This window comes from Anas platyrhynchos, chromosome 7 (genome assembly GCF_047663525.1).
Source record: "Anas platyrhynchos isolate ZD024472 breed Pekin duck chromosome 7, IASCAAS_PekinDuck_T2T, whole genome shotgun sequence".
Taxonomy (NCBI): Eukaryota; Metazoa; Chordata; class Aves; order Anseriformes; family Anatidae; genus Anas; species Anas platyrhynchos.
In genome coordinates, this window is record NC_092593.1 from 1,117,178 (window position 1) to 1,134,243 (window position 17,066).

Below are 17,066 nucleotides of genomic sequence, written 5' to 3' on the forward strand. Positions count from 1 at the left end.
CGCACCTGTCCCACGGAGCTGCCAGCACGGCCAGGGGAGCTGTGGGGAGGCAGCATCCAGCACACTGCCTCTGCTGTGGGTTCCTGGCTGCCAGCAGAGCTGTGCTGTGCGAGCGGGGCTGCATTCACTGCGGGGAAATGCTGCTGGGACAAGCAACGCGCCGAGTTGGCTCTGTGCATGCTGAGGGTGTCTGTGTGCAGCAGGGTGGTAGCTGCTAAGCGTGCTCGGAGGCAGTGCCTGTCTGAGGGGTGGCGGGGTGCTCTGCGTGGGCAGGCGGGCCGGCCGGTGTGGCTGCTGCTTGGCCCATTTTGGGGTCCCAGAGCTGCTCCAAAGGGCAGCGTGTGAGGGGAGGCAGCTTTCTGCCAGAGCTCTTCCTCTGCTTTCTATGAGTTTCCTTCAGTCTTGAAGCATCCTTGCAGCAGGAGCCGGCTGTGAACCAGGTGGGTGCTGTGAGCAGAGGGGGACGTGGGGTGAGGGCGGGTGGGGGCGTGCTGTGGGGCCGCTGCCTCGGCCTGCGGGCTGGGGACATGGAGGTGTCCCGCTCACTGGGAGGCGCTGAAACCATTGCTACGAGAGGGCTGGATGGAGATCTGTACAGATCAGCAGGCTGTGGCCGTGCCCGTGGAGAAAATCCCTCAGGCCTCTGGCTGTGAACGCTGTGGGTGATTCCAGCCGGATGAGCTGCGATTAAGGGCTGGGGCTTTACACCACCGCCTGTGTCGCTGCTGGGGCAGGGAAGGGACAGGACATGGATTGTGGGAATCCGCCTCACGCCTCTTCTTTTTTTTTTTTTTTTTTTTTGAAGTCCCACAAAATTAGCAAGTTATTAGTCAGGACGTTTAAGTCTGAGGTTTTGTGTACCAGTACTTGAGATCAACGTGACAGATGCTGCCTGATTCCAGAACACGTTCCCCCATTTAGCTTTTGTTAGTGGCTCCAAAATAGCAAATTGCGTTTGTGTACTTGTGCCTTGTGGGAGGAGGGGAGGAAAATAAACGGAGTTACATTCCCGGTGGGCAGGCTCTAATGATGGGCTTGAAAAAGTCACACTCGTGGTGGCACTGGCACGGTGCTGCTATTTCAGGAGCACCCAGCGGATTGTGGTTGGAAACCTTGATAGAACTGAGGAAGGTGAGTGAGGCTGCTGTGTGTGCATGGGGGGGGTGGTGTGTGTGGTGCAGCAGCCCTGTGCCTGTACCCTGATGGGCACCGGCGTTTTCTGGGGTGCTGGAGAGCTGTCAGGGCTTTTTGCTCACTAGCGGAGAGGCGAGCTGTGCTCTCCTTTAGTCAAACACCGAGGTGACCGGGTGTTTCGGGCAGTGTTAAAGCCACGTGCTGTTCCTGAGAGCAGCCGTGTGTGCAGCCCTGCCCAGGGGCACTGCTTTGTCTTTTTACAGCTGGGGGTCTCTGGACGTTTTGCTGATGATACGTGGAGGAAAAGTCTCCAACTTTATACTACTTTTTTTTGGAAAGCTCTTCCACTTTTGTAGCATTTAGAGTTGGAAGGGATGCAGTGTGCTTGCTGATAGTTTGTGCTGCTTTTGTTTGCTTTTTATGGCTATGGTTACCCAGGTTTGCGAGCTGCTTCTCAAAGGCTTGTCTTCTTGGGGAAGTTGTTCCAAATTTACTGTTCAGGCGAGCTAATTAAGCCCACCAAGCCCTGTGTCGCTTTGTCTACTGGGAATTTAAATGGCCTTAATTTGGTTTAGTTACTCATTTCCAGAACACTTGGGAAAAAACATTTTCATACAGAAATACAACGTGGTTTGGCAAATCTGCTTTAAATTTGCGCTGTTGGTTTTTCTCCCTGTGGATGACCCTCCTGTACTGGCTACCCCAAGTCATGCGCACATGTGTGAGGCAATGTTAAATGTCACTGAACTCTGGAAATGGGAATGCTTGGAGTGGGACAGATAAGATTGGTATTTCTTTGATGGTGCAAGCTCATACTTTTGTCTTGCTGAAACAGATAAATCAGTATCGTTAGCTCCTACTTGGCGGTTCTTCAGCGCTAATTGCAAGTGATATTTCTTCCCTTAAACAGAAGATTTTATTGTCAGATGACTGCTATCGCTAAATATGTGAAACTAAGAGTATGATGGTGTTTCTTTCTCAACTCTCCCTTTTTACAGACGATGAGCTGAAGCTGAATATGGTCCACTACGAGTGTGTGTGTGAGGGCATGTCCTGTGGGAATGGAGATCGTTGCCAAGGCCAGCAATGTTTTGCTTCTCTAAGCATTAATGACGGTGCTAAGGTTTACCAGAAAGGCTGCTTCCAAGTCTACGAACAAGGGAAAATGACGTGCAAAACACCACCATCTCCCGACCAAGCTGTTGAGTGCTGCCAAGGATACCTGTGCAATATGAATATCACTGCACAGTTGCCTTCTTCTAAAGGTGAGAGGTTAATTTATGTAATGAATTTTGAGAAAGAAAAGTGATTCAACTTTGATCTGATGTAATGGGAGTGAGATGGCTTCTGTGCTAGTGAAAACCAGGCTTTAAACAGCACAGTGAGTCTCTTCCTACTTTTGTTCTCTGCCTTGGAGCCTGCTAGCAGACATCTGATGTCCGTAGGTTGAGTGCTCTGTATTGCTGAGTGAATGGTGGGTTGGAGTGCGGGGCTGAGCTGCAGCCTGTGAGCGGGCTGTGGTCGCCAGTTCCCTTTCACGTGTGGGATTTGGTCTGAAGGGGCCGGGGTATTTCTGGCAGTTGTGCAAGGAGTCACTGCAGTAGAACTACAGAGCAGAACTTTGGCTGTGTTAGGACCAACCTCTCTTCCAGTCTGGGTGGTTACCAAGTTAAATGTTTTCAGCACTCCTGGTTGTAAAAAGACATTCTCTGGGAATTCTCAAACTTTTTTTGTTTGTTCTTTCCTTTCCAAGGGCAAACCCTTCAAGGAGAAGCTGCAGGTTACAGCATGGAAACACTAATTATTGTTATACTGGCTCCTGTGATAGTGCTGATATTTTTTTCTGCGGTAGCTGTGCTGATCATCCGGAGAATACAGAAAAGCCATATGGAGAGGCTAAATTCTAGAGATGCAGAGTATGGCACAATTGAGGGACTCATTGCATCAAATGTTGGGGACAGTACATTGGCAGTAAGTAATCTTTATGCATGGTAAAAAGATGACCTCTCTTTGCTTTACTGGCTTCCAAACCCCCTCGTGTATCCCCTCATGGATAGATGAGAAATTCTCTCCTCTTCATTTTTCTCAGATAGAATCTTTAGACCCTCTTCAAACGTTAAGAGTTTTGGAAGTATTTCCCATGATGGTGCTTCTACTCCATAACATACTTTCACTGAAGAGTTGAAAAGTGGCTAAAGGAGGAAAAAAAGTCCCAAACAAATGCTTTTAACAGGATGCTGCTATATACATTGGATGGCTATTTTCTTTGTGTTTTTGGACTGTAATTCTCTTAGTGGGAGAAAGAAGGTTATTCCTTACTTAAGTAAACTCCGTGTTCAATGTCTGTGTCTTTGCTAGAAAGTGTTGGTTACCACCAGGTAGGGGAGCAGTTTTGACTGTGCCCAGAAACCTACTACAGAAAACTGCTGCACCTACTCACACTGAAGTTGACAACTGCTTTGCAGACCCAACTGTGGGCATTTCTAAAAAGGGAGATAGATCTATGGGACCACTAAAAAAAATCTGTTCTGGGGAGCTGGAAACTTTCTGGTATTTCTGTTTTTGGGGCAGAAATGTTTTTAGAAAATACCACTGTGAATAAGAGCTAGAAGAATTGCTTTTGTCACAGGACAGTACATCCTGACAAATACATTTGAGAGGATCACTAAGGGATACCACTGGAGCAGGTAAAACTTCCTCCTTTTTTGAGGAAGAGTAAGTTGAAACGGATAGTAGTCAGACTCCCAGTCATCCGGGTGACCCCAGTGTGCATTTTGGAAATAGTCTGTGTAGGGAGGAAGTAAGCCAGCGTTTCATCCAGGAAGGACCTGGTTCTCCTGAAAGGGTGTAGTATGGAGAGATGCATTGCAGAAGATGGGTAGGAATTGGTTTGCCACCTTCTGCAGTATAATGCTGGGGGGAGACATCAAAATTAGCAAGGATAAATACGTAGAAGGTGGTGTAACAAAGTGGTAATTGGCAAGGAGTTCCATGGGAACAAAAATTTTTCTGGAATACTGCAGGTCTGTATGCATTCAAAGAAATAGGATGAGGAGACTGTATATTGCTGATCCCATAAAACAGAAAACTAACCACCAAAAGAAGCCCCCAAAAATCCAGCAGAGGGGGGGCCTGTCCCTGATACTAATGTGCTTGGAGGCTGGAAGGGCATTAGAGGAAAGTGTCTCACGTGTGTTATAGTGCTCCCACACTTGCTTCTAATTCACTCTGCTTACAGTAGCCCAACGCTCCAATACCCCAAAGTCCCTGTATACGCCTCCATATGGAGAGGGACTCCATCAGGGAGTGTGCTGATAGGACAAGGCGTAACAGCTTTAAACTACAAGAGGGTAGGTTTAGATGAGATGTTAGGAAGAAATTCTTTACTCAGGGTGATTATGCACTAGTACAGGCTGCCTGGAGGAGCTGAGGCTATCCCAGCCCTGATGGTGCCCGAGGCCAGGCTGGATGGGATTTGGGCAGCCTGGGCTGCTGGGAGGTCTGTGCCCATGGCGGGGGGGGCACTGAGCGGGCTTTGAAGTCCCTTCCAGCCCAAACCAATCTGTGATGTTATGATGTATCTAACCCAATTCACTCCGTGACTAGTACTGTAATAAAGGACGTTGCTTTGGGGTATGATCAGAGATAAGATACTGGTCTGTAGGGACCTCACAGTGGCCACCCTGATAACTGCAGGATCCAGTGTGCTGTAAACTGCAGCAGCTTCATGCTGCTGCCCTGCTGTTCTGCTTCAGGTTGGCCATATATCAGCTATACTTGGCAATTTTTTAAATGTCTTTGGCTCTCTTTATTTAGCCCCAAAGGCTTGATTCTCTGTTTTAAAACAGTCAGTTTTGATGTGTTCACCACAAACCAGGCATGTGTACAACTGGTTCTGTCTTTAAGCACTGACTTCCAGCTTTTAGTGGCTCTCTTATCAGTGCTAGCCCATTTCCATTCCATTTGCAGACCTTTCACACTTTGTCATTTAATGTTCCTTGAAAACAGTGATTAAAGCCTGGGAAGAATAAATCAAATTCCTTTCAAAAGAAACCAGAAAAAGTTGCTAACTGTAAGTTGTTGTGTTTAATGGAGCAGTTCTGTTCACAGCTATCAAACCCTTGTAGCTTTATGATTGTAGTGTCACTGCTGTGCCTCTTGGGTGTTGATGTGTTTAAAAAAATAAAAAATTGATAGTTTCTTGTCTGTAAATGTTCATCTAAACATCATCTAAGTCTTTGGTCAAGATTTTTCTTCTCCATTGTGTGCTTTAAATCTCTAGTTTTATTACACATCAGGTTGGTTTACATGTAGGATTAGTCTCCATAGCCCAATGAATACAGCCCTAAGCTTCCTAATGCAGAATGTGAAGAGCGGGGGCCTCCTGAAATCTTGTTTTTACAGTCATTGTTGTAGATAAGTTTTTGTCTCTCCCTGATACAAGCAGGAAGGAAAACGAGCTCTCAGTTCACATTAGAAAACAAAATAGCAGTCTCCAGTCACTCTTAAACGATCTTGTTCTTGAGCACTCATTAAAAAATTGTTAGGAGGAATGGGATTTCGTGGGATCTAGCTGAGGCCTGGTAGTGCAGTTTGCTGGGAATGTTACGGTTGATTATGCTTATGCTTTTCTATCCTATTTTTGTTTTTAAAGAAAAAGCCCAGTAATACAGGGCACCCAGTTATTAATGCTTTGAACTAGTACAGCTCTAAAAGTAGCTGGGTATTAGCACTTAAAAGGTTAATAAGATTTTAACATTCAATCAGAATCTTATTCATGTTCTTTGAGCTTACACCTTAAAGTCTGGTTTCCATGCACTAAAAATACTAGAAAGTGATAAAACTCATAAGAAGTCATGAAAGATTTTGTGGAGTATCAATTGCACGTCTCGTGTATGTGATACAGGTAATAGGGTAATAGTCCTATCACCTTGTTGATTTCAAAAGCCTTCTCAGTTGTTCATAACTATGTCAGATTTGAATAGTGTGGGCCAAAACGTTCCACAGAATCACAGAATGGCTCGGGTTGGAAGGGAAGGGACCTTAAAGATCACCCAGTTCCAACCCCCCTGCCATAGGCAGGGATGCCACCCCCGAGATCAGGTTTGCCAGGGCCCCGTCCAGCCTGGCCTTGAACCCTCCAGGGATGGGGCACCCACAGCCTGCTCCAGGGCCTCACCACCCTCTGAGTGAAGAATTTCTTCCTAATGATTTAGTGATAAATGATAACTGATAAGTTAATGATAAATCTTCCATGATTTATCTACTACAGGATGAGTTTTTCTGAGGGTGTGTTCATCTGCTGTGGTTCAGCTGTTTTAATGAAGGAGAATTACAATAAACTAGTTGAATTAAAAAAACAAACAAACAAACAAAAAAAAAAAACAAAGTTCTAGTTTGCAGGGGACTTGAAATTCATCAGAGGGATGTGGTTGCTGCCCCGGCCTTCTGCTGTTGGAGCTTCCTTCTGCTCTGGTCTGGCTGAAACTCAGCTTTGCACCAGTGTGCACTGTATTTCTTGTAAATCCCCTCCCCAGAACTGGGGAGGATTGCGTGTGCACAGCCATGTCGGGGCTACTGTGCACACTCACCCGCTCCTTCAGGTCTCTTGGCCATGTCCCCTCCAGGAGGGTTTCAGTTTTGGGTGCTGGGGGCTGCCACCTGGCGGAGCAGCTTCTGCGTGGAAGCCTTCTGCTGCTCTCTGGTTGAGGGTGAGCAAAGTGGTTAAGCAAAAAGTTCTCAGTGTCTTTCCAATGCATGTCTATTCACAAGGATGCGTAAAGCAGACAGAATCCCTAATACCCTGGATCAGTAGGGCTGGGACATGGCTTGAGCTCTGATTTAGTAAAAGCACATTCGTGGTGCTGTGCCCTGCTAGTCCTCTTTAACAGGGAGAAATCTAGGGGCACTGGAAGAATGGGAGAAGTCTGCGTGCGTGTTCAAATGCAAGTGGTGCTTTTCTTTGACAGATCAGTGACATACAGGGTCAAGAGATTGCCATAAGCTAAGTAAAAGGACAAAGTGTTGAAAAAAGTGAGAGCAGAATCTCCTAATAGAGGATAGTTTGTATGCTGTAAGTGAGCTTCCAGGTTCACAGGCAGCAAATGTTAATTCTTAAAACAAACAAAGCTTGTTTGGAAAGAAATTGTGCTGTAATGCAAAATAAGATAGAAATCTGAGAATGAGACAAGGCTTAATTTGTTTGCTGTTCCTTGTTGTCCATAAGATTTCCAAGAGAAACTGGTTATACATAAGTTGTAGGTCCCTTTCTCTTCTTCTTTGTGCACAGTATGGTCTCTCTGATGGTGAAACCTTGTGAAGAGTGTTGTCTGCCCATCTGTACAGTGGTGGCAGCAGTATATCTTGGTCCCGAGTGGCCAAGTTGTATCACCAGAGACATGGAGATGCCAATAAGCTATAACTTAAGCTGTCCTGTGAAGAGATTTACCTTTGTATATTTAAATTACAACATGGATTACCCTGTTTTTCATCTTCTGATTCTTTCTTTTGAACAGGATTTATTGGACCATTCCTGCACATCTGGAAGTGGTTCTGGACTTCCTTTCTTGGTGCAAAGGACGGTGGCTCGCCAGATCACGCTTGTAGAGTGTGTAGGTTAGTACAAGTCTTGTTCGTGTCTAGTGCTGAGTCTTGCTAACAAATGCAGGTAGAAAACTCTATCTTGTATCCTAACTGCTGTTTTCTCAGTTGTGTATAACGTGAAACTTTTCATGCTTCAGCTTACAGGATATATTTCTTTTTGGTAAGTGGGGTGACACTTGTACTCCTTGTGAATGTTCTGACAACTGGGAGTCAAGGAAAAGGCAGTTTTCACCATCCTGACTTCATCGGGGGTCCTGACTTTCAGTTCCTGCAAGGATCCTAGAGCTATGGGACCAAACCCTCATTTTACGTAGGCTACAGAGTTGGCTTGTGTCTCTGATGATCCTTGCTGCAGCCTTCCACTCTTAACAGTGGTTTCAAAAGGACTTTGATACTATTAAATATTAGTTCCAAAATATCTGTCTTTCTGATATATTCCGTAGCTTACTTGCCCTGCAGTGTTGCTTTGGGAGTGTGCAATGATGTATTGTTGCTTGTCTATCCCTCCCAAAAGAGAGCAGATCTTTTTTTTTAATTAAGAATAAATAATTCCTAGTAATTCTTCCCTAAAACTCTTTTGAGTCATTTTTTTTTTTTGGCAGAACTTTACTGTTAACTTTAAGGGTCTACTACATTTTTCTTCAGCATGTGTGTATTAATTGAATAGTGTTAAAATTGAACTTAGTATTTTTAGGAAGCACTTGGGTCAAAGGTGTCCCAAGGCTGCGACATTGAGCCTTGATGCTGTGCTGGTGCAAGAGAGATGGAGGAGGTGTGATAATGGTTGATTCTATTAGGGGGAAAAAAACACCACATTTTAAATGTTTTATGCTGCTTCTTCAGTGACTTGAATTTGGAAGCATTTAAGACACTCTTGTAAGTCACTAAAAGTTTGAATTTGTCAGGGTCTTAAATTAAGCCTGAGACTACAGTGACTGAATTGTGGTGAGTCTGTAGAGACTTGGTCTACATTTTGCCAGTGTCTCTTGGCTTCTGGTTCCTGGTAGATAGTGAGTAGGCACATGTGTTCACACTTGCATTAAATCCTAGTGTACATCCTGGGTTGTTGTATAACTTCTCATCAGAAACTGTGGATTATGATATGCACGATTATCTGAAGAGCTACCTAGCCTGCAGTATGGAGGTGTGTGTGTCTGTCTGTCTGTCTGCTCGTGGAATTATGCCTGCTCCTGAGGTAACTCAGGCTGGCGGTATTTCCAGAGACCGCATGCTTCAGCCTATATAGCAGGAGGAGATAAAAGTGCCTGTGCAGGAATTCTCTTTGGGGTTGACAGCACTGAGCCATCAAGTGATGGGTATCTCTGTTCAGTTGGTTTTATCTGCTGCTTATTGATACGTGCCTTAAGGAACACTGAATGGCTCGGCGATGATGGGCAGAATTTGGATGTTTATAGTTGTCAAATCCGACAGAATGCATTGCATGTGAGCCCTCAGGCTGTTGTATTCCAGCTGCCATGAAGATGATGATGAGCAGAAACTTTTCCATTGTGCCTGCTGCGGGATGTTGCTTTGCTGATGGGCATTTAATACTTTCATATATTATTTTAAACTATTTGCTTGGCGTGCAGACAGTGTGTGCTGATCCCCACCTGACTGATGTTTTGGTTATGGTCTGTGGGGTGTGTGTGTGTGTATGCGTTTCTTCTGTCCTCCTAACTTCAGAATTCATTGGTATATTTGTATAAATTTATTGGCTCTCAGCATCATGAGGCTGAGGTAACCTTGCTTCAGGGAATTGTGTGTGAAGTGCTATTTTCTTTCTAGACAAAGTGGAAAAGGAATTATTGCACACAATGCATTGTGGAAAATTTTAGAGGCAAATAGGCAATTATGTTGGGTTGTAGAGAAAATAAAATGTTAGCTATGTGTCCTGTAGCCTTGTTCAGCTGTGCTACAAATAGCACACATGGTATTTCACACGTGTGTACGTGTGCCTAAGTATTTATGCATACTGCCAGCAAGCTCATGCTTGTTAGAACCTTGTTTGGGTATAATGGCATAGTGTCTTTATGTATTGTCCTGTTAATATTATAGAAGGCAAAGGATGGCAACGAATACTAAGGTTTGTGGTGCTGTCACTTAGACTAAATTCACCCAGTCGGTCCTGTGAGGATTTATAGTTCACAACTGTTAATTACTGTGTTTTTTTGCTGACCAGGAAAGGGACGTTATGGAGAAGTCTGGAGGGGTCAGTGGCAAGGAGAAAATGTTGCTGTGAAGATCTTCTCTTCTAGGGATGAAAAATCCTGGTTCAGGGAAACTGAATTGTACAACACTGTATTGCTGCGGCATGAGAACATTTTAGGTGAGTAGCACAACCATATTTATGTTGCTCATAAAGGTAATTTAACAGTTAACTTGTAAAGTACTGCAAATTTGTCACATATCTTGCAGTCTTCAGGAGTTGCCTCCTGTATTTGCATTAAATGGTTGAAGGAAAATTTTTAAGGGGGGAGACTTGCAGGAAGGTGCTAAAATCTGCGTCCCATAACGAAGTGTCTCAGCAGCCATGATTCATTGTCCTTCTGCAGAAACAGTCTTGCAGGAGGTGATCAGCGAGATCAACTAACTCATTGTTGGCAGCATAGGATGCAGAGATGAAGGGAGGTGCCACAGACCCTCATGCTAAGAATTCAGCCTTGCAGCTCTTGTTGTGGGGAAGCAAAATGGCAAAGTAAGGTGTTGTGCAGTACGTAGGTGGAAAACTTCTAGTGGATCTGATTCTGTTGTAACTTTAGTTTAACTGGGAGAAAGAGTGGGCAGGAGTTTACAAGGGGACTTAAATATTTGAATCTTTTTCCTTGTGCCTGAATAAACTGTGGTATGAATTCATTATTCTCTGCTTAATGCAACTGTTCTGCACAGAGATTGGGTCAAACTGGTAAGTAACCTGTGGTGTTTAATTTAAACTATAATTGCATTTTAAACTTCAATATGTACTTGCAAGGAAACAAGATAACGTGCGATGATTTTTAATCTGCATCCTTAGTACCTCGTGTGCTCAGTTCCAGGAGCTTAGAAAAGGGCTGCTTTTGTTGTGTTAACCCTGGCTGAAGCTTAAGTAGCCACTTTGATTCCTGGTAGAGACAACCTTCTTTGGTGTGCCAGCCTTACAAATAACAGTAACACCTTGTCTTCTCTTCACTGGCTTTACCTCGCTCACAATTTGTCTTACTTCAGTCAGTTTTACTTGGGCTCCTTCTTCTTGTTTCCTGACTGAGAATATTCCTTGGCTCTATAGCTTACCCTGCTAGATGTTTGTTTGTTTCCTGAAGCAATTCCTTTGTTACTACAAAAATAACTTAGTGGCCTCCTGAAATGTGAGTTATTGAACTTTCCTTCCCCAGAGAGCAACTAACTTGGCTGAAATTACGTTACACACTTCCCATGTTCCTCTGTTTGTGTTCAGTCTTTCTTGATAACTGTCAAATTTGTTGGCTATTTTATAGAATTTTTTTAGATGCAATATTAAACAATATCACGGATTACAGAAGTGTCACATTGTAGAGAAATCTGACTTCTAGGAGAGAAAGTGGTGGGTGTTCTTTCTGACAAATGTCATATGTGGGCTTTTAATAAACATGATTTGTTTCTCTGTCTTGAGAGTAAAACTTCGGCTGCTTCCCAGCTAAAGCTGTTGAGACCAACAGTGTGTGTCCACAAATCCAGAGGTACCAGGAAGGGAGCTACACCTGAACATTACGTTCAGTTTTAAGACAGTTCATGGGCTTAGAAAAGAAATTCCTTTCTTCCTTTCTAGAAAATCACTGAGATACAGCTGTGCGGGGTAAAGGTGCTCTGCCTTACTTCCCCGTGGCAGTGATGTGCACCCTGCTTTGCAGTAGAGCTGCTGCTACTGCTATTTTTGCTGTGCTAATCTCCTGGTGCTGCCAAGCTCTCCTTAGCCATCTGCTGCTCCGTGTTCTGCAGCTCCATTGTGAGCCGGTGTGCAGTTAAGGAGATCAGGCATTTGGAGGCTGGAGCAGTCTCAGAGGTCAGGCTGCAGCCATCCCTGTGTGGCCTTTTAAACAAGCAGATCGTTGGGGTGGAAGTTGTTGCTGTGGTGAGACGTGCTTCTGTTCAATCTGTTTGATTTGAAGGGTGTGCCATTTCCTGTAGGGACAGTAAGCTTCTGACACGTGAAGGCTGATGGGTGAAGTGCTCCAGAGACTCACCTTGAATGTAAATGTGAAGCTGGAACAACATACGTTGCCTGTTTGAGATTTGAAGCTTACACGAAACACTTTTAAACCTTTTCTCAGAAGCTTACGCTGGCTACTTCTTGTCCTTGAATAAGAAATGAAATTGTATTGCTGCTTTGCAGTGTAATCCTGTTGAGTGGACAACAGCAGATGTGCTGCTACTACCTGGTGGTTTCGTTGTTTAACTGGAAGCTAAACCTGCCAAGCCTTTTGGAAGGGAAGAGAAGGAGGGAGAGTGAAAACAAACAAACAAAAAACAAATGTGTTTTAAAAACTTTTTTCAAGTATGTGGTCCTGGCAAGTAATTGTTTGGTGTGACTGAAAAAATAGGATATGGTTATTCTTGTGTGTAGGGTTGAGTTAGTTCCAGAATAAATCATCTTCTTTCCATCATGGTAATAACCTGCAGTCTGTTTTCAGTGCAGTGTGATGGAGGACAAGTTTTAATTAAATTAAGTTTTAAATTACAGGACAGGCCTAGTAGTATTGATTCTTTTCTTAGGAGAGTCTTGAAGGAACTGTCATCTTTTTTTTTCTTCCTTTTTTTTTTTTTAAGGTTTTATTGCATCTGATATGACTTCCAGAAACTCTAGTACCCAGCTGTGGTTAATTACCCACTACCACGAAATGGGGTCTCTGTATGACTATCTGCAGCTCACTACCCTGGACACTGTCAGCTGCCTGCGAATAGTCCTGTCCATAGCTAGTGGTCTTGCACATTTGCACATTGAGATATTTGGAACCCAGGGGAAGCCTGCCATTTCTCATCGGGACTTGAAGAGCAAAAATATCCTCGTCAAGAAAAATGGACAGTGCTGCATAGCAGATCTAGGTGAGTTCATTCCAGTGCTAATATACTCTGTGTTTCTGCAGTAATGTAATTATAAATATATTAGATAACTCCAACCTGAAAAGCTTTGAAGTAACCTTAAAATAATCTTTTTTGGTGTAACCCTGCAGGATTATAACAGCCGCTAGATGGCACTTACAACTTAGAGATGCTGCTCTGCTGCCACTGCTACTGAAGAGGCTCAGTACAGCATCTGAGTTCAGAAATAAATGCATTGTTTTTGACTTGTTCTGAGGGTTTTAGTTGCTGAATGCCATTCATGGATTTCTGCACGTAGCAGTTGTTAGGGTTCGCTTTGCTTCTGAAGTAAATGTCCTCCTGTTTGATGTCTAAGCATCATGCACTCACTGTGCCAAGCTCTGTAGGTCTTAATGGCATCTGTCTAGCTAGAGCCTTTCCCCAGGTAATTCAGTGAGTCCAGAACTGAAGTCCCTTTGACCGGCTGGTTTTAGGCTTTTAAGTGGGTAGGATGCTGAGAAGAGTTGCAAGAATGTTCATTCCGATTAATAATTCCTGTGGGACATGATGAACACCCAGGAAATACATAAATGCCACACATCTGAGCCACAGAGGGCTAGCCTATCTAAATTTGCAGGGGGAACAGTAAATTAAAAATAATAATAATAATAATGGAGGTGTATGTTGAAAAATGCAAAACTTCACAGACTGGCTTCTAATTCATAATTCACACTGAAAAGAGGCTAGAGCATAACTGGCATTGATTGTTACCACGCTAATCATGTAAAACCGTAGAATAGCTTGGGTTGGAAGGGATCTTAATGATCATCTACCTCCAACACCCTGCCATAGGCAGGGACGCCTCCCATTAGGTCAGCTTGGCCAAGGCCCCATCTGCACTGGCCTTGAACACCCCCAGGGATGGGGCACCCACAGCCTCTCTGGGCAACCTGCTCCAGTGTCTTGCTAGCAGTACAGCGAAGGATTTCCTCGAAATGTCTAGTCTAAATCTGTCTTTTTAGTTTAAGACCATTCCCCCTTGTCCTACCATTACCTACCCAAGTAAAGAGTCCTTCTCCATCTTTTTTATAAGACTCCTTTAAGTACTGAAAGTTTGCAATGAGGTTTCCACAGAGCCTTCTCTGCAGGCTGAACAGCCCCAGCTCTCTCAGCCTTTTTTCATAGGAGAGGTGCTCCAGCCCTCTGAGCATCTTTGTAGCCCTCCTACTACATTTATCAGAAATAGGAGAGATTTTCTGAGATAGTACAGCCATAAATGTTTCCTGTTTTAGTTTTTATGATAAAATATATATTTTTTAAACTTGAAAACTTATGCTCCTGTGATGCAGTCTTTACTTGTTACTTATGTGTAAGGAGAAGATTTAACAAAGGTTTTTCTTGCTTCTGGGATATATTCATGCCCTTTTTTCCTCTATAGCTTTGTCTTTTTTCTCCTTCTCTGGTGGCCTTCTCTTCTGTTTCAACAAATGGGCTATTAAAGAAAAAATCATGCTTACAGACTGATTAGAGCACATAAAGACTCACTACAGCTGCCCAGAGCTAAGCTGGACTTGGTTCTGTCAGTCACCCCAGGTTCTGGATTTGCGATATACCCACTAAGAATGTGTTGGTTTGGAAAACTGAGGAATAAAACTGCTTTGACACATGTCTGCTGTTTGGAGTATGACTTTGTCTGCAGTTCAGATGCTCCACTTCTGGTGCTTGGTGTTTGCTGCCATTCAGTCCTAGTCCTTGTGGCTGGCAGTAAACGCAAGAGCTTTGTGAATTGGCTGCTCTGCTTGTCCTTCAGCACCGAGCTGGATGCTTGCATCTCCAACAGCACCCCAAGCATCCAGAGCTGCAGTTACAAAACTGTCTGTTTCAGATATGTCCTAGCTAAACAGAACCTGTGATAAAGTCCAAGGATAGATGTCAGCCTCACTTCAGTCTGTGACCACTGATAGACCTGGAGAAGTTCTGCCCTGTAGTTAGTCAGTTCTGCTTGTAAAGCAATTCATGTGTATGGTAGCAGGTCTTACTGAGAAATGGCAGAATAAGGCTTGTATACAAAGAAAAATAAGCTCAACCCTCTTTTTACTCCCTCCTTCCATTCCACCATGACTTTCCCCCCTAGAGACATGAACATCAGGCTGAAGCAAGAGCTGGTATTTGTATAGCATTTGTAAGGACAATGCAAAGAATGCTAATAAAATACATTTGCTCGATTTCTGTTTCTGGAAGATATTCCAGTATGCTAAAGGTGATTCGTCCGCCATCCTGAAAACAATGTGTTTTAATACGTATCCCTGACAATTTTTCCCCCAGAGATGTGTTATTGTACAACAAGAGCCCCATTGTTTTAAATGTGCAGTGACATCTCCTGAGGTGAAAGGAAAACGAAGCAGTGCAATATCTGCTTCCTAACTTGTCAGCAGCATGGGTGCCACCATGATGAGAACCTGATTACAACATGGTTGTCCCCTGACCTTGTTGCAACACTTTTGGTTTGTAGCGTACAGGATGCTGACTTGCATCCCTCAGCCCTAAACCTTTGACCTGTCAGTTTATTGGATCTGTTTTGCCCAATTTGGATGGAGCATTACGATTTTTAACAAAAGTTCTCCAGAGTCTTGACATGTTCAGAGTTTGCTGGGAACTCTTTTTCTAACCTCTGTTTCCAGTGTGGAAGATTAAATATACATATGTATGTATAATAATAAGTACATATTCAGGATTGGAAAAAAAAATACGGTATCTTTCTAGAAGTGCTATGAGCATTTTCTTAGCAACCTGAAATTATCTGAAGGGCATTTAAATTGCAGGAGAGAGTTGTCCAGATCGTGTTACTATGAAATACAATCTGTATAGTAGATAGCTTAGTGCTTTGTGGGACTGAAGTAAAAGCTTAAGTTTCATCTAAAATAAAGTCATGTTAAATGTAAATAGTATATGTCCCTCTTACAAGAGTTGTTGAGGAAATCAGAGTCTGTTTCTTTCCCATTGCTTAGTTATGTCATGCACCTGTTGCTGTTCAATTTGCAGTGCTCTCTGTTTACCATGGCAAGATGAGTACTTTGTGTGTTTCCAAATTTACAGTAATTTAGTCCCTCACATAATGTTCTTTGCTTAAATGTTTGGTAATTAGTAGAAACCAGGTAGAGTGGTTTTGACTGACTCATTTTAGATCACTTTGAGGATGTTTATTTTTCAAGCTACTACAAATATGGTGGGTTTTATTTTTCAGCTTTATTTTTTTAACTTGCGTATATCCATCATGCAGTGTTTTTCTTCTTTTCCCCACAGCTTGGTTATAACCGCCTACCCAAAAGTTCTATAAATAAATTTGAATGCTGGGTGAAATTGTTTTCTTCTAAGTAACAGATGCCTGGCCTTCTGCATGTATGTGCCTAGAGCGCCGGTGACATCCAGTGGCTGCAAAACACTCAGTTCCTATAATAACACTTTGCAACAGTGCAATAACATGCTTAATGGTAATCCCTTAGGAGATAATTGGGCCAAGTCTGTGGACACAGTGGCTGTTTTTGACAGCAGGTTTGGAGCTGACCCAGTTGATCTTTGGACGGTTGGACTCTCAGTTCCTTCCTTTTAAGAAACTGTCTGATGGGTGTCAGTGCTCGCAGTCAATTTTAAATGTGCAGCTTTGAAGGGGATTTAACTGTGTGTGTCTTTCTGTTGCTCAGGCCTTGCAGTTATGCACTCCCAAAGCACGAATCAGTTGGATGTGGGGAACAATCCCCGTGTGGGCACCAAACGCTATATGGCTCCAGAAGTCTTGGACGAAACCATCCAGGCTGACTGCTTCGACTCTTACAAAAGGGTCGACATCTGGGCTTTTGGGCTGGTCCTCTGGGAAGTAGCTAGGCGCATGGTTAGCAATGGTGAGTATCTAGGACTCCTGTCTTTGTTTTTAAAGTGTATGAAGCAAATCATTCACTGCAAAACGTCTGCCACTGAAATACATAGACTGTACAGCAAAATACTGGACCTCCAAGATATTTATATTCCTGACGTTTTGCTGCCTCTTCAGAATTGAAGTTGGGTACCAAGATGAAGTATTGTTGCCTCACTTCTTTCAAGGAAGAGAAGGAGAGTCCCTTGCTAAAGCTGAAATAATGATAAGAAACAATTTATCTCAAATAGTTGAGCTAAAATTTTAGACCCATCTCTGAACTTTTGTGTGCCATTAAACCATAGTGAATGCTTCTAGGTGTCTATTTGCTATGACAATACCTATGGAACAGAGAAAGAAGACATGTAGAAAGTTAAGTAGTAAAGTG

General features: G+C 43.4%; 1 protein-coding gene across 2 annotated transcripts in view; it reads left to right on the forward strand.

Moving 5' to 3' along the window:
- The window catches only part of ACVR1 (activin A receptor type 1), a 59,280-nt gene that overhangs the window by 30,289 nt on the left and 11,925 nt on the right, over positions 1 to 17,066 (forward strand). For both annotated transcript variants that reach the window (XM_027457892.3, XM_072041006.1), the window contains exons 3-8: positions 2,133 to 2,399; positions 2,888 to 3,105; positions 7,650 to 7,749; positions 9,917 to 10,063; positions 12,517 to 12,792; positions 16,470 to 16,667. In XM_027457892.3, the coding sequence (XP_027313693.1) occupies positions 2,133 to 2,399; positions 2,888 to 3,105; positions 7,650 to 7,749; positions 9,917 to 10,063; positions 12,517 to 12,792; positions 16,470 to 16,667 (1,206 nt within the window). The remainder of the gene's footprint in view (positions 1 to 2,132; positions 2,400 to 2,887; positions 3,106 to 7,649; positions 7,750 to 9,916; positions 10,064 to 12,516; positions 12,793 to 16,469; positions 16,668 to 17,066) is intronic.